General features: G+C 47.1%; 1 protein-coding gene across 3 annotated transcripts in view; it reads right to left on the bottom strand.

Moving 5' to 3' along the window:
• The window catches only part of MDN1 (midasin AAA ATPase 1), a 2,688,524-nt gene that overhangs the window by 1,001,052 nt on the left and 1,660,159 nt on the right, over window positions 1-27,313 (bottom strand). For all 3 annotated transcript variants that reach the window (XM_069606482.1, XM_069606484.1, XM_069606483.1), the window contains exons 57-59: window positions 14,104-14,332; window positions 5,970-6,096; window positions 5,575-5,745 (exon numbers count right to left, since the gene is read on the bottom strand). In XM_069606482.1, coding sequence (XP_069462583.1) covers window positions 5,575-5,745; window positions 5,970-6,096; window positions 14,104-14,332 — 527 coding nt within the window. The remainder of the gene's footprint in view (window positions 1-5,574; window positions 5,746-5,969; window positions 6,097-14,103; window positions 14,333-27,313) is intronic.

Below are 27,313 nucleotides of genomic sequence, written 5' to 3'. Positions count from 1 at the left end.
CTCCTGAGTAGCGAACAGGTCAATCTCTGGGAAAACCCATTCTGGGAAGAAGTTGGAAACAACATCTTTGTGTAGCCGCCATTCGTATTCTTCGGGCAGAGGAAAAGCTCTGCTGAGCACATCTGCCAGAAGATTGAGTTCCCCTGGAACATGTTGGAGCAACAGAAACATCTTGTGTTTGAGAGAACATATCCAAATGTTTTGGGACAGCTTGGATAGCCCTGGAGAATGAGTGCCCCCCTGTTTGTTCAGGTAATACATGGCTGTAGTGCTGTCCGTTAGAATCGGCACCGTCTTCCCGTGTAGTTGCACCTGAAAGGCCTTCAAAGCTTTGAACACCACTAATAGCTCCAGTAAGTTTATATGGTTGGAAGCTACTTGAGGGGACCACACTCCGTGCGCTGTCTGCTGAAGCAGGTGAGCCCCCCCCAACCCGTGAGAGATGCGTCTGTAGTGAGAGTGGCTTCAACTGCAGGGGTGGTTAAGGTCTTCCCCTTCAAGAGGTTTTCTCTTGACCATCAATGCAGAGAGAGAACGAGTGCTGGCGAGACAACTACCAGATCTTCCCATTGTCCGCTGGCCTGACACCACTGGCTGTTGAACCACTCTTCCATGGGACGCATGCGCAGCCGCGCGTGGGGAACCAAGTATATGCATGACGCCATCATTCCTAGCAAACGCATAGCCTTGCGCACCGTCACCTCCCGAATGGCCACACACATTGAGGGATCTGAAAAAGCATGTTCTGAACCCTCTCGTTGGAGGGGAAGACAAGATCGTCTTCCGTCTGATTTAGAGCTCCAAGAAACTGTTTTGTTTGACTGGGGACTAGACTGGATTTCTTTTCATTGATTGAGAAACCCCAAACGAGTCCCCTGTGATGAGCAAGTCGTCGAGTTAAGGGTAAACTGGGACCGACAGTCTGCGCAGGTGTGCTGCAGCCACTGCCAGGACTTTGGTAAACACCCTTGGCGCTGAAGAGATGCCGAAGGCGAGTACCTTGAATTGGTAATGCCTCATCTATCACGAACCTTCGATATTTCCTGTGCGCTGGCAACATTGAAATATGAAAATATGCAGCTTTCATGTCCAATGTTGCCATGTAGTCACCCTGTTTCAGCAATGGGATCACCTCCTGCAGTGTTACCATGCAAAACCTCTGGGGTTTTATTAACTTGTACGCTGGGCGCAGGTCTAGAACAGGGCGCATGGTGAGGTCCTTTTTGGGTACAAGGAAGTACACTGAATAAATACCCTTGATTACCTGAAGAATAGGGACGGTTTCTATGGCATACTTTCCCAGCAGTGCTTCCACCTCTTGATTCAGGATCTCCAGATGGTCCGGTGAGAGGCGCTGTGAGCGCGGCGGTCTGAATTGTGGAGGTCTGGCGAATTCCACGCAGTACCCGTGGGCGACCGTCTTTATGACCCACTGGTCTGAAGTTATCCCCTCCCATGAGGAAAGAGGTTAATCGCCCCACGACCGGGGTGACATGGGAGGGCGACCTGGATCTGGTTGTCATTTCTGACCAGAGGCTGTGGCTCCTCTGGGATTGGGGCCTCTACCCTCGGCCTCTGCTGCGTTTCTGACCCCTTGAAGGGTATTATGCGGGGCTTACCGAAGTTTGCCCTGTGTTGAAGCTCCCCGTGCCATAGTTTTGACCAGCACGGGCTTGCCCTCGAAAGGACAGCCGAGAGTTATTACCTCTCCGGGGGGAAGGTTTCTGTGTGATCTGTTGCAGAGACTTAAGAATCTCATGCTCTTTCTTAGCTGTTTCCAAGGCCTAATCCATTGCTTTCCCCAAGAGGCTAGTTTCCTCAATGGGCTTATTGATGAGGGAGGCTTGTGTTTCCGGTTTAAAACTTGAAGTACACAGTCAAGCGTGTCTTTTAAATAGGGTCCCTTGGGCCAGAGACCTGCCTGCTGTTTCCGCAGTGTCCAGGGTGTTTTTGATCACATGCTGGTTAACTTGTCTTCCCTCAATTACAATGGAGAGAAGCTTGGATTTGGCGGGTTCAGGAACCTCTTCGAGGCCTTCCTGTAGCAGGTTCCACTGAGCGTCGGCATAGCTTGCCAATAGTGTGGTATTATTAGCAATCCGCGTAGTGTATGCGGCAGCCAAAGTGACTCGTTTGCCTAGAGCATACAGTCTTTTGGATTCGTTGCCCGGAGGTGCTTCCGCCATGGCAAGGGGTACTCCTGCCCTTTTCCGGATGGTAGTCACTACCAATGAATCTGGGATGGCGTGCCCTCTAATGTATAGAGGGTCGGAAGGGGAAGGGCGAAATCGTTTTTCCACTTGAGTTCACTGGCCGAGTTTGAGCTGGTGATACCAATGAGGGGGCCAACCTTCTCTTGGTAGAATTAAGGAGGGGGATGGCTTGGCTAGATGGGGGCTTCTCCTTAAGGATATCCTCTACAAAATCCTGCTCAGGCACAGCCTCTTGAGTGGAGATTTGAAAGTGTTCAGCTGCTTTTTTCAACATGGAGTTGAAGGCCATTTGGTCATCTACAGGTGAGGCCTGGCGAGCCGGAGTGGTCGGAGGAGAATCTAGGCACAAAACATCAGAGTCCTGATCTTGCTGTGTCCATGGGTCTGGTTCCTTCCTGTTGGGTTTCTTCCCAGTTGTCTGTGGTACCTTGCTGTTCCTCCTCATAATTCTGCAGAAATGTCCCTATATGTGTCCATGTGGACAATGTCTTCCTGCTGGACGGGGGCAGAGGACTGATGATCTTTAAAATGAGATGGAAAATGGAGGTTAGGCTTTACCTGAGACATTTTTGGGGACGGATGATCAGAAAAACTGATAATCTTCTCCAGCCGATCCATACACCCTTCGAATTTCTCTCTAGACCATTTAGAGGACCCAGGCGGGCCTACGGGTGGAAAAACTTTGTTTTCCGCTCCACGGCGCCGAAAAGAGTCTCTTAAGGTGTCAGAAAGAGGCTCTTGACTATCTTCATACGTATCTTAAGAATCGGGATCCCAAACCGCATCTGAAGATTTTTCCACGGATTGTCCCATGACTTCAGGCAGAACCGGGGTAAGACCCACCGCCGCTGTAATTCTTTCGATGCGGTCTTCGATAATCGCTAAATCGGCGTGAGACAGTTACTCCGATGGTTTATCGGTAGGTGTATTACCTTCCGCGGCGCTAGAGGGCCTAGCGGTTGGTGTCTCAGGTAGAGGCCTACTCGTAGTTTTCAGGCCTACCGCGCCCTTCGGGACTGTCGGATTTCCGTGCTTCGACGTGTGAAGTTTTAGGAGTAGCGCCCTTACTTAATTTTGGTTGCCCAGTCGCAAGACGCTGCTGTGGATGCGGGGAAGGCTTTGGATATGAGCGATGTGAGGAAACAGTCGAAGTTTTTGGCGGCCCGGTTGGCGCTTTCACCTTTTTCGACGAAGACGTCGAAAACGGTATAAGGGTTGTCTTCTTAGTGTGATGCGTTTGTACGCCCCTGTCGCCGGGTGTTGTCCAAGTAGCGAGACCATAGTCGGGCCTTAAAGGGTCGGGGACGGGCGTGGCGGACCTAGAAATGTCTGCCTCGAGTCTATAACATCCGCAACGGATGTTTGGTCATCCGAGGTGCCCCCGTTACTCTCAGTGGGTGTGGCGGTGGGGGTAGAAGGTTCCACCCACGACATACCGTACACGGCCCACCGCTTTACACGGCGCTCCTTAAGGTTCTTAGGCCAAAAGGAGTTTGCAGGCCGCACACCGCTTTTCGTCGTGGTCTAGGGGGAGACAGGCGTTGCACGTCCTGTGTTCGTCCTTCCAAGGATATCTGACCCTACACTTGGGGCAGAATCTAAAAGGAGTCCTTTCCATAGCTAAAGGGAAAGATGACCAGAGCAAAAAGGTAGAGAGGGGAAAGGAGGAAAGACATACCGACAATATGGCTACCCCAACCCCACTCTCCATACTGTACAGGTCGGCCAGAGGGCCCGACCAAGTGGAAAATCCAGCCGCCGGATCTTAGGCGCCGAAATCCACAGCCGGAGACGAACCCCCCCCAGTCTTCGTAGAAGATGTTCTTGTGACTTAACGGGGAATAATCGACAAGCCGGTATAAGATAAACAATGTCTCTTTTGTAACAGATCCGCTATAGGGCAACCACTTATCTGGGTGGAAAAAACAATCTGAGGGACCTCGGCGTGTGAGGGATTTTGGGTACACTACACGTCACGATAGGGATAGTGTTACAGACATGCCTATGCTGACGTCCCCTTTCGGTCCCCGAAAGACGAGATGCAATACTCCGCGGTTACATCTGGATGTCGGACTATATGCACAGCATGTGATTCTAGGCAGATTAACAAGCATCAGAAATATATTTTATTTTTAGGGGTAGCAATGGAGACCAGAGGGGTAGCGAGGCAGACACCCAAATGACATCCCTGAGCTAGCAGAGCTCATGAGGAAAACTCCAAGAGGGTGTCGGAGAAGATCAGCATCAGAACTACATTTCTAAACAGAGACCTGTGTTATTGACAATACAAGGCGCCAAGATAAAAGCCCTAAGAGAAAGCTGCAACCAAGAAGGAATAAAGGGAAACGACCAAGAGATGAGAGAGACTCTTTTGGCCTACTTTAATTTATATTAGTGGTGGGGTCAGGAAGTGTTGGGTGTGTGACTGAGGTCATATACTATGGACTTCTTGGCACCGTTAGTTACTTTAGATGGGCAGGGAAACCCCTTATAGGGAGCGATGGGCCTTTCCTTTATAATTTCATTAAAAGAAACTCAAACATGTCCAGAGTGCATCCGACTCCTCCTCCTGACCTTCCACAGTATCAAGGGCAAACTGAACACAATGAATGCTATTACGCGGCTAGACTGGCCTACACTGGGGCAGTTACTCAGGAAATATTTTCTATGTGTAGCACAGAATTTATTACTGTCAAAGACAAGGATAGCATGTTCTAATTTGGTAAAGCTGGCATTTACTGGTGTAGCCTGCACCGACATATATGGGTCAGCCAACATGAACATGTGTGTTTTTCTACTGGCATGTGTTGTGGGCAAAGTCATGAAAAGGGATTAGAAAATGCTCCCGTGCATTCTAGGTGACTTGCATCTAATCAATTTCTTTTCTTAATACCCTACAAAACTGAATGAAACTATGTGGCTTTTGACCCAAAGTTTCAGAGAGAACTGTGAAGTGGACCATTTTAATCCATTAATTTAAACATTTTCTCAGGGGAGGCACCCCCTCCCTCATGACCACCAAGCCCGCCCGAGGTTGGTTCAAGCTCCTTTGCTTTGCTCGGTTGCTTACACATTTTCTTGGGAAGCATTTACGCCTCTCCAATTAGAAAGTTCACCAGCCACCAGTGGTGATAGGACACAATCCATTATAACGAAACATTTAAAAACTGCTGCACAACTGTGCCTTGAAAGCAAATATAGCTTGTCAAAGACCAAGTGGAGTCTACTGTGCTCATGCAGGTAGGAAAATGTGCAAAGTAGAATGTGGAGTTTTTTTTATTTATTTTTTTAGCAGCATTGGTAAATGAAACTACATCTCCCAAAACACTGTCACAAAACATGGCTGAAGCACTAAACATACCTTCACAGAAGGATCCAAAAGTGACTTTTGTGTTTTATTTTCATCTGCCAAGGACTCTGCCTTCCACAATGACCAATACTCTGGGTCACTCGTTGCAGTACTGCTCCAGAATGGCTCCAAGGCACTGTTTACTAGTTCGGACCACAAAAGTGTCACTTCTCCAGATGTAACCTTTGGGCAAAAAAATAAAGTTAATAAAATGATATCATTGTTAACTACTATTGTGCAGTCATTTTGCATCACATTTTTTCTTAATACACACAAAATACAGAATGAGTCCTCAATGCCCATTTCAGTGAACATCATAAGTCAATCATTTTTAATAATATATTTACAGCAATTTTTTAAATAATTTATCATGGTCCACTGAGTGGAGTACTTTATCATCCTACTACCTTTTTGAGATCCAACAGGTACCAAAGACTCTTCAACTGATGTACAGAGGCTGGAGTACGTTCAAGAGAATACAGAATATGCTGACGCAACTCTGACAATATGCTAGTTTCTTGCTGCTTGTTCTCCCTGCCAGAGATAAAAAAAAATGGAAAATGATAAAGACCACACCCCATTGCAGTGTGCTGAAATAGCACATAATACTTGGTGTGAAAATTGTAATCTAACACTGCTGACTTTTAACTAGATGCAAAGGATAGGGATCCTTTAAGAACTTGTAGGGAATAAAAACGTAATTTATTAGTGTGGCATGGTAAATGTACAGTTTAAAATGTGCTTTACCCTGTAATACATAAATGAAAAAAACGTTTGAAAACCAAAAGGGTAGATGGAACAAGTTACATACCTGTACAGCTTATTCTCCAGCATTGGTCTGGCATGGATTCACATGCTCATGAATATTCCCCGTCAGGCTGGGAATACTTGGTGGAAAAGAAAAGAAGTTCAGCTTTAGCCTGGAAACTGCTAGTCTCCATATATAACCAATCACTGTCCTTTGGGTCATACTGCCCCTATCCAATGACAGTCCTCCCTCCCCTAAACTGCCCCACTGGTGGCCATCTTCAGATTTGGTAGAGCAAGTAAAGTGGCAGCAAGAACTAAGAAGAGCCACAGAGGGGAAGGAGGGGGGCTTTGTATGTGAATCCATGTCAGACTAGTGCTGGAGAACAGGAGTTACAGGTAAGTAACTTGTTCCTTCTCCAGCATGGGGGCAGGCATGGATTCACATGCTCATGAATACGATTACACAGCAGTACATATCCACAACTACGGGAGGAGACAAGGCTAAAAACAAGTAATGCACTTACCCTTGGAACAGATTCACCTCATGTAAACTGGTTACGTAGCACTGCTTTGGCTGACTTGGGAATCCTCCCTGGAATCTGTGTCGACGCAGTAGAATCCCGTGGAGGTGTGGATGGACCTCCACGCAGCAGCCCTGCAGATGTTGAGCAGGCAACACCAGAGAGAAATGCCAATGTTGCTGCAATGGCTCTGGTGGAGTGGGCTCTCAGCTGACCTGGAAGAGGTCTGTTGGCCAGACGATGACAGTACATGATACAGCTGGAAAGCCACCTGGAGATGGAAGTCTTAGACAAGGCCTTGCCATGCCCCACAGGTCAAAAGTTGACAAATAGCCGAGGCGGCATCCGAAAATCCTTTGTGCGTGCCACTTACAGCTTCAAGGCACAAGAAACATCCAGCGAATACAACACCCTTTCAGTAGGGATAGAAGGGTTCAGAAAGAAAATTAGGCAAATCAAAGGCTCGTTAAGATGGAATCCTGAGGAACCTTCAGCACAAAGGTGGGATGGGTCTGCAGCACCACCTTTCTAGTGTGGAAGGTAAAGTTCGGCTGCTTGCAGGAGAGGGCCTGGATCTCGCCAACTCGCTGGGCCAAGGTGATGGCCACCAGGAAAGCAGTCTTCCACGAAAGAAACTTCAGAGGAGCCCGAAGAATCGGCTTGCATGAAGGCCCTATGCGTTTAGTCAAAACTATGTTGCGTTCCCAAGCCGTTGCAGGACTCCTCATCAGCGGTGGTATACAGTATTTAGAAAGAAAAATAAATGACGAGCTTTTTCAGTGAAATTAAAATAATGAAAAAAATTGTCTAATTTTGTAAAAATATATATGGGGTGTGGTAAGGGATTAAAAAGGGTGGGGGGAGTTGGAGTGGGTGAAACAGCTGGGAAACAGGGGTTTTAGTGGGGACCCCCACAAATTAAAAAAAGAAAGAAATGTCACTTTTTTCATTATTTTCAATTCACTGAAAAAGTTTTCGTTATTTAAGTTTTCGTTATAAAGACATGTAACCCGGGAAAGCCCTGAAGAGGAGCTTGAGGAACTCCTTGACGAGCCTTTGCAAACACAAGGAGGGCTTGCCTGGTGCCTGTATATACCAGGATTTGGCAGCCCAATGAACCTTAAGGATTTTGTGAGGTAGCCCACCTTAGCCTAACTAAGGGGAGCTCCCTATGCTAAGGGAACTGAATGGAGCAATAAAACACCAACTACAAAAGTGTGTTCCCATGTAAAACAGTTGAAATTTAGTTTATAACTTATTCAACATTGGGGAACGCAACAGGATGTAATGAAAATTCATCATGTACATGGTATGTATACAAATGCATAACTTGAGAAGTAAATAATGTACTAAATAGATCCACCAGTAATAAGATCAGTGAAAAATGTTTTGATTATTATTTTGTAAAAGTCAAGAAATTAATGAATACTTGAACATTTCCAAATGTACAAAACAAAAACATAAGCTTAAACAAGACATTATACAAAAGACAAGAATAAACGTAACTCATACTTTCTTCAATTTATGTTAAAAAAAAATCTGATACACATTAGGGCCGAAAGTGAAGATAGAGAACTTAGAACGTGAATGACAATTTAGATACAATCACTCTTGCACAGTTACTAGCTTTCGCCGACTAACACAAGTACACATGCATGAATAAACATATGTTTTCTCCAATGACCAAAAGTCGGCCAACTTTGAATTATTTTAAATTGTGTTGCCAGTGTAATGCCCGGAAGAGGCGGTTGATTGGGACCAAATTTAAAGGTTGAATATTAGCGTGATATGCCAACCGCTATTGTGATAACACAGATATACCAGGAATTTGACACAAGCATAGGTGGCACACTTGGCGTTTCGGTGAATATGTGGTAGAAAACCACCTTCATCAGGAAGAACCGTCTCTGCTCAGCCACTATTTGTTAACCGACGAGGTACTATAGATCATAGTAACATCATACTTCAGGAACGGACATAATCCTTCACATATTTCATCAGGCCAGGAATGTGAGGTCCGGGTGGAGAAAGGGAGGAATGTCGAATGGCTCCTCTTGGGAGCACTTCTCCTGATTCCATGAGGTTGCTAGGTGCAGCTGTAATCTCATCGAGTCTTGTGCGGGTTACGGCCAACAGGACGGCCGCCATTATACCCAACAGATGTTGCTACCACCAGGGCGAGGTCACTGCCCTGGAGAGGAAGAGAGGTGGCTCTCTTGATGGCCACTATCTTGTCCTCCGAAGGAAAGACTCTCGGATCTGGTGTACTAGATGAGGCCCAGGAAGGTCAAGGTCTGCCTGGGCTGCAGTGGAGACTTCTTGAGATGGATAGTGAACCCCAGGTATTGGAGTGTGTTCATCAGTGCGGAGGAGGTATGGTGAACCGCTTCTGGGGATGTAGCTCGGACGAGCTAGTTGTCCAGGTATGGGTAGTCATGGTGGCCCTGTGCCCTGAGGAGGGCTGCCACTGCATTAATCAACCTGGTAAACACCCAGGGGCTGAGTTGAGGCCAAGGGTAGTACCTTGTATTGGAAATGGCAGCCCATGACCCTGAACCGCAGAAGAACATGTTACTTACCTTATCTGGTAACGTTCTTTCGATGGGATGTTCCTCCGACGTATTCCACATCTATGACAGGTAATGACCGCAGCACAGGAGGGGACTTCTAGGATATCTCCCTACACCTAGCTAGCCTGTTCTTCAGTGCCTGTGGAGTCAATGCGTTGCACGCGGAACAACCTTCCAAGTCGTGGTCAGGACCAAGGCAGCAGGGCCAAAGGGCATGGGGGTCAGAGGTAGGGAAGAGCCCCTTGTAGGCTGGACACCTGCTGAAGTCGATATATACGCCGGGGAGGAGCGTGGCGTCAGAGTACCTAATTGAAAAGAAAAAAGACAAAGATCAAAGAATATCTGGGGAAGAGCATGTGGTATTATATGGCCGAAGCCAAACCCAGGAGCGCTGGTGAATTTGGCCCATTCCCGTCAACGCGGAAAAGGGGACTGAGGAGTGGCGCCGGTGGGGGGTGTCAGGTGAAGGTGAACGCATGCTCCCAAGCCGCGCCCCTGCGCGTCTCTAAATTTAAAGGAGAAGATGATTTTTCTGGTGAAAAAGGCTCTGTCTCCCGTCCCTCACGAGGGACGCCCATACAGCGTGGAGGAAAGGGGACGGGACATAAGAGTAAATTAGCTTATCAGTTTTGTGCATCAGGGAAAATAGTGTATGCCAACTATGCTAATGTGTGCTTGGTGTGCATCAGATAAGCTATCCAATCGTAGTGAAGGGAGGTTTTTTTCTCTGGCTAAGAGGTCCCATCAGAAACATGCTCTAACCAAAGTAGTGAGTTGCATAAGGATGTTGCATCATCCAAATAGCCTATATAATCAGCTTTAAGGCAAAATGTTGCTGAGTGTGTCTAAAGCGTGTCTTGAAACTACAGATAATAAAGACTGCTGAGAGACCCTTCCAGGTGCCTGAATTTCTCCTGTCTCTGAGAAGTGTTCATAGATGCCAGATGCTTGATCGGATGGGAAGAGGACCCCTATCCCCCGTTCATAGAGGAGTGGTGAAAGTGGTCCCTCCAGGAGAGAGGAGTGGTGAAAGGGTTAGAGGGGGAGGTCTGAGGAGATCAGAAAATCCAGGTGTGCCCTGCAGAGTGAGTCGGGCCTGTGGTAAGAATAGAGAGAGAAAGTCGCAGAGTTTGAGAAAGAGTCCAGAGGAGGGTCAGGAGGCATCCAGGTGGATGTTGAGGTCTCCGAGGAGGAGTAGTTGAGGCCAGGAGGGAGGAGGAGAGGTCCGCCCACTCAGAGGAAGGCGGTTACATGACCAGGTGGCCGGTAGATGGTAGCCACAATGAGAGCTGCCAGGAGAGAGGGAGCCTGCAGACAAGGCTTTCAAAGGAGGAGTAAGCCTGCATAGAGATGATAGAGGCAGGGATCCACTCCAGGAAGATCAAGGCTACACCCCCACCGGTACGGATGGATCTGGGCACGGTGAGGATCTTATAGCCATCAGGGAGGAGACTGTCAAAACTCACGACAGATAAGACCGATAACATCAAAGTCGAGTTCTTACAGGAGAAGACAGATGTCGGAGTGTTTGACAGCTCATCGAGAGTGGAGAGTGGCAATGTGGATAAGTTTGCCACCCAGGACTCCCAACACTTGAACATGCAGTAACAATATGAAGTGGGCCTCTAGGGGAAGAGCTGAGGTATATGCTACACACTGGCTGGAGGGCAAGACAACCCAAAATGGCTAAGAGAAGACAATAGTGATTGCAGTATTGGAATTCAAAGAAATATTGCACTCAGTTATCAAGGATTCCCTGCCTGATGGGGAATATTCATATAGCATGTAAATCTATGACAGATCCAATCTTACCATACAGCTGCAATATATTGTATTGCTTATGGTGCAAACCTAGCTCAAGAGCAGCCAAACGCTTTACAACAGCAGGGTGCCAGAATTGGACTTCTGCAGTAGCACAGCACTGCTGGGTGGAGGGGAAAAAGGGATTTGTATTCGTCCGGCAGGTAGTTAAAAAGTTGTAGATATGCAAACTTTATATTTTTACAAAGGGCACCATCATAATCTGTGCGATCAGACGATTAGCAGCCCACAGGTGTGTGTTTTCTTTTCAACAAAGATTGCTTAGGTGGTTTTTCTGCATGCTGTTTTGAAAAATGTATATACCGATAAACCTGCATCTGTACCTCATTAACCTTCTCCTTCCTCTCTTGAACACCACAATTTAGATAATCTTCGGGATGTGCATGTATTAGGGATCATGACTAAATCAATTCTTTCCTTTCCCCATGTCAGGCAACTGGAGCCCCATCAAGATCTTAAATGATTCTTTGTATTTTTGTATGCATAGTTTTCCTTTGCCATTATAAATTCAGGACTAAAAATACAAAATGTTGGGAGGAAGGCATGGTATCGAGTAGTAGACACAGACGCAATGGATACTAGTTTCAAAAACTAGTATTTACAAATTTGCTTGGGATGGTAGAATTACAACTGCCTGTAACTCTAAAATTGGAGTAATTTCGACCATAAACAATAACAAATCCATCCAAGTCAGTCTGGTCACAGAAAGGCCTCTACTAAGAAAACCTAACCTTGCACTCATTCTCCAGATAAACTGTTTTAAGGGAATAAAAAAAGGAAAATAGTGTGTCAAAAAGAAATGTCAGAATGGCTTCAGCATCAACACCCTTCCCCAGGTTCAACCCCACAGGGTCTAGAGTGTCTATTAATAATCAACGTATAGGTGGATGGCACAGTTCTATCAGTCTTGCGCAATTTAATCCTTTCCTTACGCTTCACGCACCTTGCCATCAATACTCAGTTCATATGCTCAATGTCTCGCTGTTCTGCACAGGCTTCCCTCTGACGGGCAAAAACCTGTCTGGATTCACTTCATCCCCCAGTTGCCTACGGTTCTGTACAGGCTTCCCTCTGCCGGACTGGAATCGGTCTTGTTCTGTGTGGGGGTTCCCTTCCCCGCGTTTTATCTTAGCTCTCTTTCACTGTCGAAGACTTTCGAAACTGCAAGGAATTTACATAGCCCTCTGAATGATACTTTAAGTTCTTTCATTTGCCTTCTAGGCCTTTAACCAAAGTTCTTTACATTTTACTTTCGCCCTCTTGGCGTTTTTCTTTCCTTTGATCTTTGCTTGTAATATCTTTAAAAGTTCCCAACATTTCACAAAGACTTTCGAATGCGTGACTTCCTCTTGCAGGACCACTCTGCGACTATTTTCTTTTAACAATTGCTCTCTTCATTGACGTTTTATCAGTACACGCATAACCTTCAATGTCCAAATCACAGTCACTTTAACATCAACCAGACTTTTGTTGGGCTCGATAACTCACTGTTTGTGTTAAATGAAGGTCTAATCTTTTCCTCACAGTTCAAGGCAGCTACCAACGCCTCCTCTGCTGCTCCCCAACTCTGCCATTCACCCGGGAGAGTTGCAGCCCATTTTCTGGTACCTTGAAGGTTTCTTTCCATCGCTCGCTCCACTCTGATTTTCGAACACTCCAGGCTTCCCGAAAGCTTGGAAATCTTGTCTGTCTTTCTCTCGATCCTCTTACTTGCTGATCAACCCGTTGGCCTTCCATCTCACATGGTCTGGTTTGCCTCAGTCTTGGAAGAACTGTTCCTTCTCGTACCCAGCCTCGCTCAAAGTGTGTCTGGGAGCACCACCTTTTATTTTCATAAGGGAGCCTTAATAAGTGGCAGGTGAACATTATTCGAATTACGTGTCTGACTGTGCCTGGCCTGATTACAAGGACGGGGACAATGCAAGTCGGGGGAGGCAATTCTTCTGTCCTCACTCCTCATTGTCCTTGGTGCAGTACTTCTGTCAACGCAAAGTGGGTGGAATTATGGGAGTTGTAGTTTCCCATGAAATAAACAGGGATGAGGGGTTAGATGCATTGTGGGAAAAGGGTAATACCATGTCTCACCATTGGGTGCTTTTCACCCACTCCCAGAGGACCCCTACCTAGGTGATCCTCCCTCACCTGTCCACCCCCAGGGTTGGGATCCCAAAGCAAAGGCCTTTACCTGGCCACCTGAGTAAGGGATCCCCGGGGACTAGATCAGGAAAACCCTCTGTTTTTTTGTTACATAGCAAAGAGATGGCAAACACTGCATCAACACAATCTGTGATTTTGCTTCAAAATAATTATGCATAATATAAACAGCAATGAATTGTGCATTTTTCTCTCCATAAGAAAAACAGTTTGAGGGAAACTATGGGTAAACACTGAAAAACACAAATTTTGAAAAATGTGGAAAACCATGGAAAAACACCAAATTCAGAACAAACAAAGAAAATAAGAAACACCATTTATAATACTCCAGTCCTCCTTTTTTTCCGCTACAAACCACACAATACAGCTGAGTCCCACGAACAATTTGATCCAGCTGTCACAGTCACTGACATTGCAAACCTCTCTGTGCCTGAACACTCCTTTGTATAACTTTTATAAGGTCTTTAATTTAGTCATCTCTACTAGTAATTGATTAGTCACCTCACGTCTTAATACCATTCACATGAAATGTAATGCTCTTAATAAAATTTTCGCAAAGACTTTAGTCTTCCGAAGGGACTTCCACTCAAAACATTTTATCCCATAACAATGGAACTAGACTCTATACAAATATCAAATAATATAACTTGTGGTAGCGTTGTCAAATATGGCACATTTTGAAATATGAATATGCAACAACATACTTCCTTATTTGCTTCCCATACCTTTCAATGCGTGCCTGCACCATGATATCTACTGTCAATTTGTACTGCCAAAGCAAAGTCAGGTACTCGGTGACAGGCCACATCTGAACTTTGCTGGAAAGCTGTATTAAGCTGTGAGGTTCTGTCCGGGAGTCAGCAACATCAGAATGCAAATCCTCTGTACGGCAACTGACAACTCCATCAGCTTTCAGTTTAGCATATATCAGGTCCACAGAACTCTTCAATTCATCTGCATTTCACAGAGAAAATATTAAATGAAACCAGCAGACATTCAAGTGTATAGACAGCTAATGAGTGCAATATGGCTTCTTCTGTAGCTTGCACTATATGACAATACTCGCACAAAGCCTATTAATCAAAACTTGTTTCAAACAGCCAATTACTTACTCTTCAGTAATTTTAATTCTGATGAAAGATTTTCACTACAGTGATTACTCATCTTCTGAAATAGTTCCATTTGCAGTCTGCATCAAGAAATCTTTAGTAAGCTGTCAGGGAGCGAATCATTTGAGTGAAACATGCTTCCCAGGCTTCAAGTAAAAAGAACAATTTATTCACCGCTCAGCAATGGTCTTGCTGATGGATGTTCATCCCCACAGATTTCTCATCTATGATTTCCCTAACCCAGCGCAGCTTTCCTGGGGAAACTTTTCAAATGCCAGAGGGCACATCACAGTTCTAGGTCAGCTCCGTCCAACGCCTCTACGCACCTAATGGATATGACGTCAGGGCCAGTATAGAGTGGCACCGTACCCAGTGACCTCAGTTCCAACCTTTTTTCTAGCACTCAAATGGAGAGACCGTAAAAGCCCTGGTGTACTAGCTCTCCGCCACAAGGGGACAGTATGGAGAGTGATGAGGAATATCCAACAAAGTACATAGAGAGATGAGTATTGGTTCTTCTAAACTATTCTTTCCTCCCACTGATTCCTCATATATGGGACTTCCAAATTAGTACCTAAAGCTGGAGAAGGGAAGAAGCAAGAAAACCACCTAAACCAGAAAACTCTGGCAGACCGCTTTAACAAAATGGGCATCATGGCCTGCAAGAGAATCCAAGCAGTAATGCTTCGCAAACTTGTGCAAAGAGACCCATATCGCAGCCTAGGAGATGTCCAGAACAGGGACACCTCTCTGCAGGGCAAAGTTGGCAGCCACTGCTCTGGTAGAATGGGCTCCGAGACCCACTGGGACAACCTTTCCTGCTAGACCATAGCATTCTGAATTGCATAGAAAATACCACCTTGACAGGCACCAATTGGTGGCAGACCTGACAGCACAAGCCCTAGTGTAACCCATAAACTGGTAATCGTTTCTGGTCTCTCTCGTTCGAGAAACATAAGGGACCCCACCGGAACCATGCAATGAAATATTTCCTCTGACTTGGAGGGGTGAGGTGGAGGAAAAACACAGGAAGATGGATCTTCTGGGAGAGATGGAAACCCAAGACCATTTCAAGCAGAAAGGATGGCCTCACTCATAAAGTCACCTCCTCTGGAAATAACAAACAAATATGGAGGTAAAACAGGCAACCCCTGGAGCTTAATCACCCTTTTTGTGGAAGTGAGGGCAACCAGGCAATATACCTTAAGGGTGACCAATCTAAAGGAACGACTCAAACCGGGCACCCATAAGAAACATTATCGCTACACAAACTGTGCAGGAACTGTAGAACAGTGGGGATTGTGAAGACCAAGCCCTGTACCGGAGACCTCTTGAACACTGAAATAGCAGCAAGGTAACCATTTATAGTGCCAAGCTACAGGCCCGCCTGAGACAATAGGAGAAAATCTAGGAGCTAGTGGATAGGATAAAGGAACCAGATCCCACTCCCAGCACCAAGTCCAAAATGTACATTACCTGCAGCCATAAATGGATTTTGTAGCAGGTCTCATAGCTGAAAGGAGCACATTGAGGATGTCGTCTAACAAGTCACACGCCTTGCATCTCAGCGGCCAAGCAAGAAAGTTCAGGCTGCTGAGGTTCGGCTGGAGAACGACCCCTACTACTGGGAAATCAAGTCAACTATCTTCGGAAAGGCGCAATGTGAGGGAAGATGGACATGTCCAGCTACTCTGGATACCAGATTTTCTGAGCCCAGTCCTGAGCTATCAGGACCAAACATGGTTTCAAACAGGGGTAACTTCCCGAGGACCAGCAGAATGACGGGGATCAGCGGGAATGCATCAAGTGGAATGGAAAGTCCACTCAACAGTCGACACGTCCCCCAGAGATCCCTGATGAGGACATTACCTAGAGCAGAACAGCTCGCACTTCCAGTTAAATATGAAAGCAAGTTAAGAGGTCCACTTGAAGAGCGAACCTAAAGGCGAAAAATTCCTGATCTTACTGGCACAGCTCCCACTTGTGGGAGGCCGAAGTCTGTTTGCTAGCTCAAGGCGTCCGCTGCGACATTCTCTCTTCCAGGCAGATGACCCCCATCTAAGACGCACCATTCTCGACAGCCCAGAATCAGTGTCGCAATGCTGGTCTGCACAGAGGCAAGGACCCCACACGCCCTTGGTTGTTGAGGTAGTGCATGGTCACTGTTTTCTGTCAGGATCAGTACAGTCTTGCGTTTCCCAGATGGGAGGAAAGCGCCTGGGCCAGCATGAACACAATCAGCTCAAGCAAGTTGATGTGTTCCAGAGACTCCGTGGGAGAACACAGTCTGCTCACCGATACATTGAACAGGTGAGCACCGCAACCAGAGAAAGATGCATCCATGACCACCGTCACCTGGGGTCAAGGTTGGCGGAACAAACCTCTCAGCAAGTTGCCTTTTATGGCTCATTGTTCAGAAAGTTTTATCTTTTAGCAACTTTCCCTCCATATTTCTAAGGACCCCAAAACATTTTGCTTTTCAATCTAACCTGACTTTTACAGGGAAATTAAGCCTACAGCTTCACTCCCTCACCCTTTCACCCTTTGTTATGGGGAAACTCTTCAGACTATCAGTACAGGGAAACTGTTTCCCTTTTGACTTTTACAGTTTTGTAACTATTTAACAGTGCACACAGCATCCTACAATGCACTGGAATGGGGATACTTTTGTATCACTAGTATTTTACACTTGGGATTTTTGGTTACTTTTATAGGTGCCGTGATGAATCTAGCAATATCATCACTCACTCTGAGGAAACTCTAGTCCAGGGAAAGGCAGCCGCTACCCAACTCTAACCCTTGGGGGGTGGCTGCCTAAGGGAGGACCATACAGGGAGACAACCCTAAGAGGAGGCAAGGAGACTCCCTGGTGGGAACATGGAATCCCCCTTCCCAGCCAGGGTATGACACCAACCCCTTGAAGCCCCAAACCAGTATGGTCTTGTGTGATAAATAACCAGTCTATCCACTTGACACTGACTGTAGGGCTCTTTTCTTTGAAACCAGCAGGCAAGCGGCGTCGTCCATCCGTTGCTCTGCGGCTGACTAGCTGATCTGGACCGGCTGGCTTTGTCAGATTGCCTGGCCTTTGTTTATTGCTGCGGGAATCCCCAGAGCCAGCAGGCGAACACTGACCCCCTCAAAGGGCCCAATCAAAGGGCCAGAAGCTTCTCTGACTAGCCCTGTCCGGGCCTGGAGGAGCCCAAGGACGCCAAACTACGCTGCACTGGTAAACCCTAAAAATACTGCTCATCATTTCTGCTTCGAACTACCTTCCAGCAAGACGTAGTTGAATCACCTACTCCGGAAGTAATAGCCCACTGGCCTGGTTCCCGCCCGCAATCCACTCCTGACTCGCGCTCAGCATACTACCTCGCAAATGTGCACACCCATTAAGTTCCAACTCCTCTGTGGCATGCATCCATGCAGGCCTGTCTGCTGCTCCCCCCCTCCCTTTGATGATAACCTGGGAGATGTGACCCCACCATAAAACACCAAAAGACTTACTCCCTCTAACACCTGCCTGTAATTCTCCACTGTATTCTGTCCTTACATGCTTACCCGATCTGCTGTTTGGTGCCATTTCCATGCTGCATTTAAGTGTCTCATTGGAATTTCGAATCTATCTGTGCACCCTCCTGCCTCCCTAGTCTGCCTGGTGAATTTCATTGTGCATTGAACAGCTTCTCCTGCTATCCCTTTCTCCTCCTCTGCAATGGCACTACCTATCCCTCCTGACCTCTAACCCTGGCCTTCCAATTGCAGACACCTATGTCAGAGCTACTGCCTGACAGACTATCACTGATATCCTCTTCTCTGTCCCCTCTCTAGACCTTTGGACTTCCCACCTGATCTCTAGCCCATCACCTTTTTCCTCTTCATCCATTAATGGTGGCATTAGATGGGAAGTACTCCTGGCATATTTCTCATCCTCGAAGTGCATCATTAAACGTCTATCATAAATGCACTGTTATGGCCCAGGGTTCTCAACCTAATCTTTCTCTTTGATCAGCGCCTTCCAACCCTCATCAACTTCCTACCTTCTCCAGTTATGCCTCCTCTCACTCTCTCACTCTCACTCTCACTCACTCTCTCTCTCTCACTCTCTCTCTCTCTCACTCTCTCTCACTCTCTCTCACTCTCTCTCACTCTCTCACACTCTCTCACACTCTCACTCTCTCTCTCACTCTCTACACCTCCTTCACCACCTCAGATGGGTGTAGCACCCCCCAGCACCCCTTTACGGAAAACCTTCTAAGGTGGTGACCGGCTACACTTACCCACTCTAAACACTCGCTCTGCTGTCAAACACTCAACTGACATCTGCCTCCTTCTTGAAGACTCTCAATGCCAGCTCAGTCACTGCTGTTGACTCCCTCCTCCCCGACGGCTACAAGATCCTCTCCAAGCCTCGGCCCAACCCACCTGGTGGTGGAGAAGCCATGATCTTCCCTGAGTGGGAATCCCACCTCTCGCATACCCACCCAGCCCTATTCCTCCTTTGAAAGCCTTGTCTGCAGGCTTGGTGTCTCCCTGACGGTTTCTCTCACCTCTGCCATATATAGACACCCTAGCTCTTTTCCTCTCGGAAGGGCCGACTTTACATCTTAACTTCTGACTTCTTCCTCTAAACTCCTCCCCCTTGGAGACTTACACCTCGACTCTACTGTCCCTGCCTCCACTCTCTTCCGTGATCTCTGTACCTCTCTCTCCCTCACTATTCTCCCCTACTCACTCTGCCGGACACTCTTGATGCCCTCATTCTCACTGATGCCCTCATTCTCGATCCCGCTCTCCTGGTCCGACCACTCCCTCCTCTACTCCCACCTGGATCCTCTCTGCCCCCTGACCAAGTCTGCCCCAGCCTCCTATGCTGTCATCTAACCAACAAAGCAAGTGTCAGTTGCTGCGTTTGCTTCTACCTTCATCCTCCATCCTCACGCCCCTGCTGACTCCCCCATCGATTCTGTCCTTGACAATCTTCATCTCGCTAACACTCTAGACATTCTTGTCATGGTCATGAGGACCTGTGTGAAACCTGCCTCAAAGCGTAACAATTGGTACAACCCTGATCTAGCCGCTCAGAAACGCAAGTGCAGAGCTGCTGAACGGAAGTGGAAGACCTCTGACTCATCCTCTGAAACTGGCCTGTCGCCTACTCCAAAGGCAATAACTTCTCTCCACCGGCTCCATATCAGCTCGCATCTCTGGATGAACTCTTCAAAATCTGCAAAGACCTAGCCAAACTCTCAGGCCCTCTGTACTACACTGGCTACTTCACCTACAAACCTCAGTGACATTACAACCTCTCTCTCCTCCTCCCTCTCCAACCTCCCTTTGCCCCCCCCACTCTCTCCTCCTTTTCTCCTATCACAACAGATAAAGTCACTAGAGTAGTCTGCTCTGTGAAGGTCTCATCCAAACAGGTATCTCCTTGCTTGTACAGAACCATCAAGGACAATATCTCCTCCCTCGCACAGGCTCTTGCCGACTTCTGCAACCACTCATGTCTCTGGCTCCTTCCCCTCTTCTCTAAAGCACTCCCTTGTGCATCCCCTTCTAAAAATCCCTCTGATGACCCCTTGTGTCCATCCAACTACCGCCATATCTCTACTACACCTTTCCTTGGAAAAATCATGGAGAAGTTGGTCTTCCCCCAACTAACCCAAAACACAGCTTGCTGGTTCTTTATAAGACCATCCATCTGGATTCAGAGGCACGGAAACTGGTCTCCTGAACACCCGTGAAGAAGTGCTCGCAAATCTTGACTACCTCTCCCGCTGTACTCATTCTCCTCAACCTCTCTTATGCCTTTGACACGGTCAACAACTCTATCCTCATAAAGCGGCCCATGAGTGCTCCGAGAGTGCCGTTTGCTGGCAGACCACTGGAATCTACTGGGATTTGAAAACGAAACTGAACTGAAGTACGCCCTGTGACCATATTTCTACTGAACGACAATTTCATTGGACTGACATTTTTATCTTGATGCATCGCTAACATGCCTTTAGCACTATCCTAAATATAGCTTTTAATTATTTTGTAGATTGTGCCCAGCCCCGCCCACTTTACCTGGAAAGTCTTACTAATAACAGAGGCCATGCGCATCAGCGCCCACGACTCGCGAGTGCTCTTGAGAGTGACGGTTGCTGAACTGCTATTGCTGCTGGCGGTATGAGTAGCTAATGTGTGAGACTATAACTAACAGAAAACAAGGTTGATCGAAAACTCTTTTCATCGATGGCAAAACAACTAGTATGGTCTTGTGTATATATGGGAGATTATATGGGTGACGGTATGCTTGGTTCCTCTTCAAATGCCTCAACCAATCTTCAGCCCGAATGTAACAACCCACTGCATCACTGCCGTGTTTGCACACCTAAAACAATTACTAAAATGGACAAGGATGTCAAAACCAAGAAAATGACCTATTACCCCCCAAAACTTAGAGAGCTGACTGTTACAAAGAAATTACATTACAAGAGATTGTAACCAATCTGAATGGTTCCTTAGCATGCTTAGGAACAAAGATGGTAGACCGTATTATCTGTGAGGTTACCAATAGTGCGAGTGTGAGCACACTTGAGAATACCAGCATTCCCGTCCCCCCAGAGTGTGCTAAAAATGCTGCGGCCTAACAAATAACCACACTAGCGCAAAGATGTGGGGACAGTGTGTGCCAGAGTGAGATTATACTGAGACATTGTGATGCAATCATGCCAACCATAGTGCTTGAAGACAGAACATCAAATGTTAGATGTGACTGCTTTGATGGGACTACGGTTGATGATGCGTTAGATGGGGCCACTGAAGGAGCTACCCTTGCAAACGACGACGTGCAGAAATCCACATCCACTCCTTACTATAATAAACCTCAGTTTAACATGCGGGAGTTAGCCACAAGTGAGGGGTTTAATATTCTTGATTTAATCGTTAACATGCTACCGTCTAAGGAGGGGGACCTGTACACAATAAATTAAACATGTCACAAGTCCGTACAGAGTGACCCTAACAACACTAGTATGAACTCTGCTGAAATGTTTCAAGCATTTGAGAACTTGCTCACCATGTTGGTTGAAAGATGTGTTAGAATGGATAACTAATTGGAAATCCAATCGGTCCTCCTCCACAAGTCTATCAACAGAGGCATGAAGACCTGCAAAGAACAGGGCGTTAATACAATAGCTATCTAACGCAATGTATCAATTGGGGTTAACACTGAAGCAACAGTAAGTTCCCAAATAGAATTTGCTGAGGATGCTAGTGCCGATATTGCCACGCCAAAAGGCATGAAATTACGCAATAAGAGTTATATCACAAGCATGTATGTATTCAAAACACACAAAATTAAGAAAGAATGTATGCATTATTAATGAGGACAGTAACATTCTTAACATTGTGGAGCTAGACCATGTACCTAATGCTGAAGTCCCGCACTCAACTCGGATGAACACTGCGACAGTACCTATGAATGGTGGAGGTGCCAATATCTCTGTACCTCAAAGAAAATCTACTGTACCAACACTGCGTGAAAATACAAACACACAAGGCTATGACATTAGGAACTACATGCTCGAATCAGAACAAAATGATAAGAGTATACATCTTGACGAGATCGCTATTAATCTGCCAAAAGAGAAACCACTACCAAGAAGAAAAAGCATAAAAACATAAGTGAAGCCAATGCTGATTTAGTTATCGTTGACATCCCAAGGCTATTTGCTGGAGAAGACCCACCTCCTGCTCCTCTCAGCAACACGCCCCTATCTGACACTATTGCTGTAGAATCCGGCATCTCCAACAATGCTGTTCAAACAGCACAGACTAGTGTCGAGAAGAGCACTGTCGCTACTTACCTTCAGAAGAACGAAGCGGTCGTAGCCCATAAACAAGACGGCACTAGAGGTGACATCAGGGCTCTCCAACTGCATATTGTACTACCCTCTGAATATCTCCCCCCCTCTAAATCGGTCAGCAGTATTGGACATCTTGCACACAGTGATAGCCCTGCGAGTAATTACTACGGACGACATTAAGACTGTCCATCAACTGGTAGATATTGCAACATCAGTGTCTAACATATGGGTTGCGGCTACAGCTACATTTGATTATATCCTGCACTATGAAACTGAGCTTTTTAGACTCGGAAATACATGTAGAGTTGTACACATGTTACCCTGTAAATACACAAACATCCCACTTGTGCATAAATCTAAGGCCATGAACCACACAACTAAGGCATCCTGCATACCTACCCCCGTTGATTGTGGTAGAAGGAACAAGTTAGTTACCTGCAACTGTTGTCCACCAGCATGGGTCTGGCATGGATTCACATGCTCATGAATATTCCCCGTCGTCAGGCTGGGAAGCCTCAGTAAAGAAAAAAAATCAGTTTAGCTTTTTTAGCTGTCTTTCACCTAACAACCAATCATTGGTCTCTGGGTCATACTGCCCCAGCCAATGACTGCCCTCTACCTAAGCCCCTCCTCTGGCAGCCATCTTCAGATCCGGTAGCACGTAAAGTGGCAGTTGGACCAAGAGAAGAGCCGCAGAAGGGTAGTCGGGAGGGTTTGCATGTGAATCCATGCCAGACCCATGTTGGAGTACAACAGTTACAGGTAAGTAACTTGTTCCTTCTCCGGAATGGGGTCTAGCATTGATTCACATGCTCATGAATAAAGAATACATAGCAGTACACACGCACAACCACAGGAGGTGACAAGGCTCAACATTAAGCATTTCAACATTAAGCATCACTTGCCTCCTCACCAGGCTCACCTTCAAGCGAACAGGTTGCGCAGCACTGCTTAGCCGACTCTAGTTTCCTCCCTGGGATCCCGGTCGACGCAGTAGAATCTCATGAAGGTGTGCGTCGACCTCCACATAGCAGCCCTGCAGATGTCCAGCAGGGGCACACGAGACAGGAACGCTGTAGTTGCAGCGTTCGCTCTGGTCGAATGGGCTCTGGGACGGCCAGGCAATGGTCGGTTTGCCAACCGGTGACAATGGGTGATGCAGTCGGAGGGCCACCTGGAAATTGAAGCCTTGGAGAGGGCCTTCGCTTTGTTTACAGGGCCAAAGTTCACCAACAGTTGCAACGTCTTCCGAAAACTCTTTGTGCGGTCCACGTAGAACTTCAGCGCTCTAGCCACATCCAGCAAGTGCAAAGCACTCTCAGCCGGCGACAAAGGAGTCTGGAAGAAAACATATAACACCAAGGGCTTGTTAAGATGAAAGTCTGACAGCACCTTGGGCATGAAGGAGGGGTGCGTCCGCAGGACTACCCTCTTTTCGTGAAAGGTTAAGCACAGAGGTTTACAGGAGAGCGCCTGGATCTCTCCCACTCGTTGTGCGGAGTTGATGGCCACAAGAAACACTGTCTTCCACGATAGGAACTTCAGTGGCACCGAATGCATAGGCCTGAACGGAGGACCCATGAGCCTAGTAAGCACCACATTGAGCTCCCATGCTAGGGCCGGAGTCTTCACCGGCGGGAACGAGCAGAAAAGTCCTTTCATGAACTCCTTGACCAGGCGGTGCGACCACAGCGACGAATGGCCCGGAGTTGTGGTGTGGCGGGAGATAGCCGCCAGATGAATCTTGATGAAAGCGTGCGCCAGCCCCGCTTTGGCCAGCGACAGCAAGTACAGCAGCACCTGAGGGGCCGTAATCCGTAGAGGGTTCATCTTCTGTGCACAGCACCAGACGGTGAACCTCTTCCATTTATGTCCGTAGCATTTCAGTGTAGAGGACGACCTGGCTTGGCAAGCACCTCCTTACAGTATGGCGGGATCTCGTATCCTCCAAACTCTAGTGCTGCAGGAGCCAGGCCTGCAAATTCAGCGACCCTGGGTCATGGTGCAGAATCGCGCCTCCTCCCTGGCGAGCAGATCTGCGTCTGCCGGAAGCCTGACTGGAAGAGATGCTGACAAGTCCAGAAGATCCGGGTACCAGATTTGTCTCTGGCCACGCCAGTGCGACAAGGATCATCCTGCACTGGGACCGTCTGAGTTGATTGATAAGTCTCAGAAGCAACGGCAACGGAGGGAACGCATAGAGAAACAGGCCATCCCACAGGAAAGAGAATGCATCCCCCATGCTCCCCGGGTGGGAACCTTCGGCACTTGGTGTTCGTCGCCTTTGCACACAGATCGATGTGGGGATTGCCGCATCGTCAGAACAGAAGATTCAATTGATCCTGCTGAAGCTCCCACTTGTGACATGAGCACAGCTCCCTGCTGAGGGAGTCAGCGATGATGTTCTTCACTCCCGCCAGATGAAACGGGACGAGGAATATCCCCTTGGCCACAGCCAGTGCCGTAGGTCCTGAGCCTTTATGGAGAGGGTTGGGGATCTGGTGCTTCCCTGCTTCCAGATGTGGAACATCGCGGTGGTGTTGTCCGTGAAGAACCGTACCACCTTGCCCTTGAGGGATGGAAGGACTTGAGGGCCCAAAACACTGCTCGTAGCTCCAGAATATTGATATGGAATGACTTCTCCGGCAGCCACAGGCCTCTTGAATAGAGACCTCCGATGTGCACGCCCCAAACTTCCAGGGAGGCATCCGTCGTGACAGTCTCCTGATGAGGCGGGGTCTGGAAATCCGTGCCCGCCGACAGATGTGCACAGACACCCCACCAGCGTATCGCTCGACGGAACATCTCGTTGAAAGAGATCTTGTCCTCTAAGCTTCCCGATACCTGGATCCTACGGGCGTCGATGTACTCTGTTAGGCAGAATCCTGGGCAGTGCTCTTAGGGACCACTACACAAGATTAAGACTACAGGTGGTAGTAGTATTTCACCTTTGGTACAAGCCTATACTACACAGTTAGAGTGGTAGCAGTAGCGGAGCAGCAAGACTTATCTCAAGAGCAAATGAGCAGTAGTACAGATTACATAAAGGACTACAATTACTTTGACTCAAGAAAACACTGACTCAAGGTTTCTGGTAAAAAAGTAAAAGTCATTTTTTTTGTTGTTGACGATCTGTCACAAAACACTTCACTTCTATTAAATTAAAACCACACTTCAAATACACTACACACAACCAATTCACCTTGTGCAGAAAAATTCAAGATAAGTACCTTTGGATTTGACAGACCGGTGTTGTGAAACAAAGACGTTACCGGGGGTTATCACGCAATCACTTTTTGACAGTAATGACATTTCGATCTTACGAAAGAGAAGCGTACCCGCAGGCAGAAATGTTACCATGGTCAAACACACTTAGCACATGAATTAACACAAGGGAGTTGGGGATAAACATCATAGGCAATACTTTAGTCAAGGCAGATAGAATCAAGAGACTTTCTAAAATGTAGATATAGGCCTGCGCCAATGTCAATGGGACAGGGGTCCTGTTGTTGAGGATCACAAGGTTAGAACATTTCACGATTCGAGATTTGCCTGGAGTACTTAGATATTGTCAAAAGGGAAGCAAAAGTTATAAGAGGGAAGGAAGATAAGGACAAGCCTTTGGTGAGGAGAAAAGTGTTCACCGTAGTTCTCGAAGTCGGACACATTACCTTATTCGTATGAAGAGCTGGTGCCACGGCAGTTGTTACTGGTAGTTTCTGCAGACTCACGGTTCCTGAAGCTTCAGTCGTGGGAACAAGAAGGACGACTTCTGGAGCGATCTGCACTACCCAGGGATGAAGCCAGCAGCAGCAAAAGCAACAGTGAATAAAAGATGCGCTCCTTTAAAACAGGAGAGGCTCTTCAGATGGCTATCCGGACCACTACAGCTGTGTGCAGCAATTTCGACCATGAAGAGGATCCTCTGCCTGTGGAAGGTGAGCTGGTTGATCCCACCAGGCTCAAAGGAAGACGACTCGGGACTGCATCTTCTCTGGTCGTTCAAGGGTAGATAGCTCAGGACTGCAGCAGTGTTTCACCAGGATTCGGGAGTTGCAGCAGAAGTCTTCTTCTCCGCTTCTCTTCTGTTCTTTGCAGTGGCGACTGACTTCCAGCTCAAGAGTCCTGCCTTGTATGCCAAAATCCCCCATTCACACAGCCTGGCTGTCAATCACTCAGCAGGGGGGTTGTCCGGCCCGGACACCCACCTCAGCCAATCAAGACAAAGTGCGACTTGGGTCTCCAAGGAGATCCAGTGCAGGGGGGTGACTACACCCCTCCCTCACATTCAGCCCACCTAGACACCCAGACGCCAAACGAGGGCTTCTGGACAGAAACCCGCCAAAGGTCGGCGAACAAAGGAGGCAAACCTGGTTTGCCGCGCAAAGTAAAACACAAGAAGGACTTTAACAAAAAGAAATGGCGATAAAACCCAACCGGAGCCGAAATAAAAAGTATTCGATCAAGTAGGTTTAAGTTTGAGGCTAATATAATAACCTATAAAAGTACCACGTTAATATAGTATAATGGCGGTAGAAAAGTTAGAGTAGATACCACTGCCACCAGCCAAGTCTTAGGGTTAAGAGAGCAAAATAAAGCTCAGAGAGGCACAGACAAAAAGGGATAGGAACTAACCCTTTCCAATACACCTCCATGTAAGATGGGGTGTACTGGGTCTGTAGTTTTAAATAACTACATAAAGTAAATGGCTACTTTACCTGTTTCTGTGTGACAGTAGTCAGCCCCAGAAAAATGGAGTCAGAGGGAAGTCTCAAAGACAACCCTGTGTTACTGCACTGAAGGTGCTGTGTAACACACAAAAAGTGGGGCTCATGGAGTTGTGTAGCTCCAGAGCCCAAGGTCACACAACCAGTAGAAATACACATGGCAAAACACATGCAAGAGTGGGAAAAAGGCTCACACTCTTACCAGGTGGAAAAAATAAACCCCTAAAATCCAGCAAAGCTGCT

The sequence above is a fragment of the Ambystoma mexicanum genome, chromosome 4p (assembly GCF_040938575.1).
Source record: "Ambystoma mexicanum isolate Mex_15411 chromosome 4p, UKY_AmexF1_1, whole genome shotgun sequence".
NCBI classification, from domain to species: Eukaryota; Metazoa; Chordata; class Amphibia; order Caudata; family Ambystomatidae; genus Ambystoma; species Ambystoma mexicanum.
The sequence above is the reverse complement of the archived record's forward strand: the minus strand, read 5'-3'. Positions and strand labels throughout refer to the sequence as shown.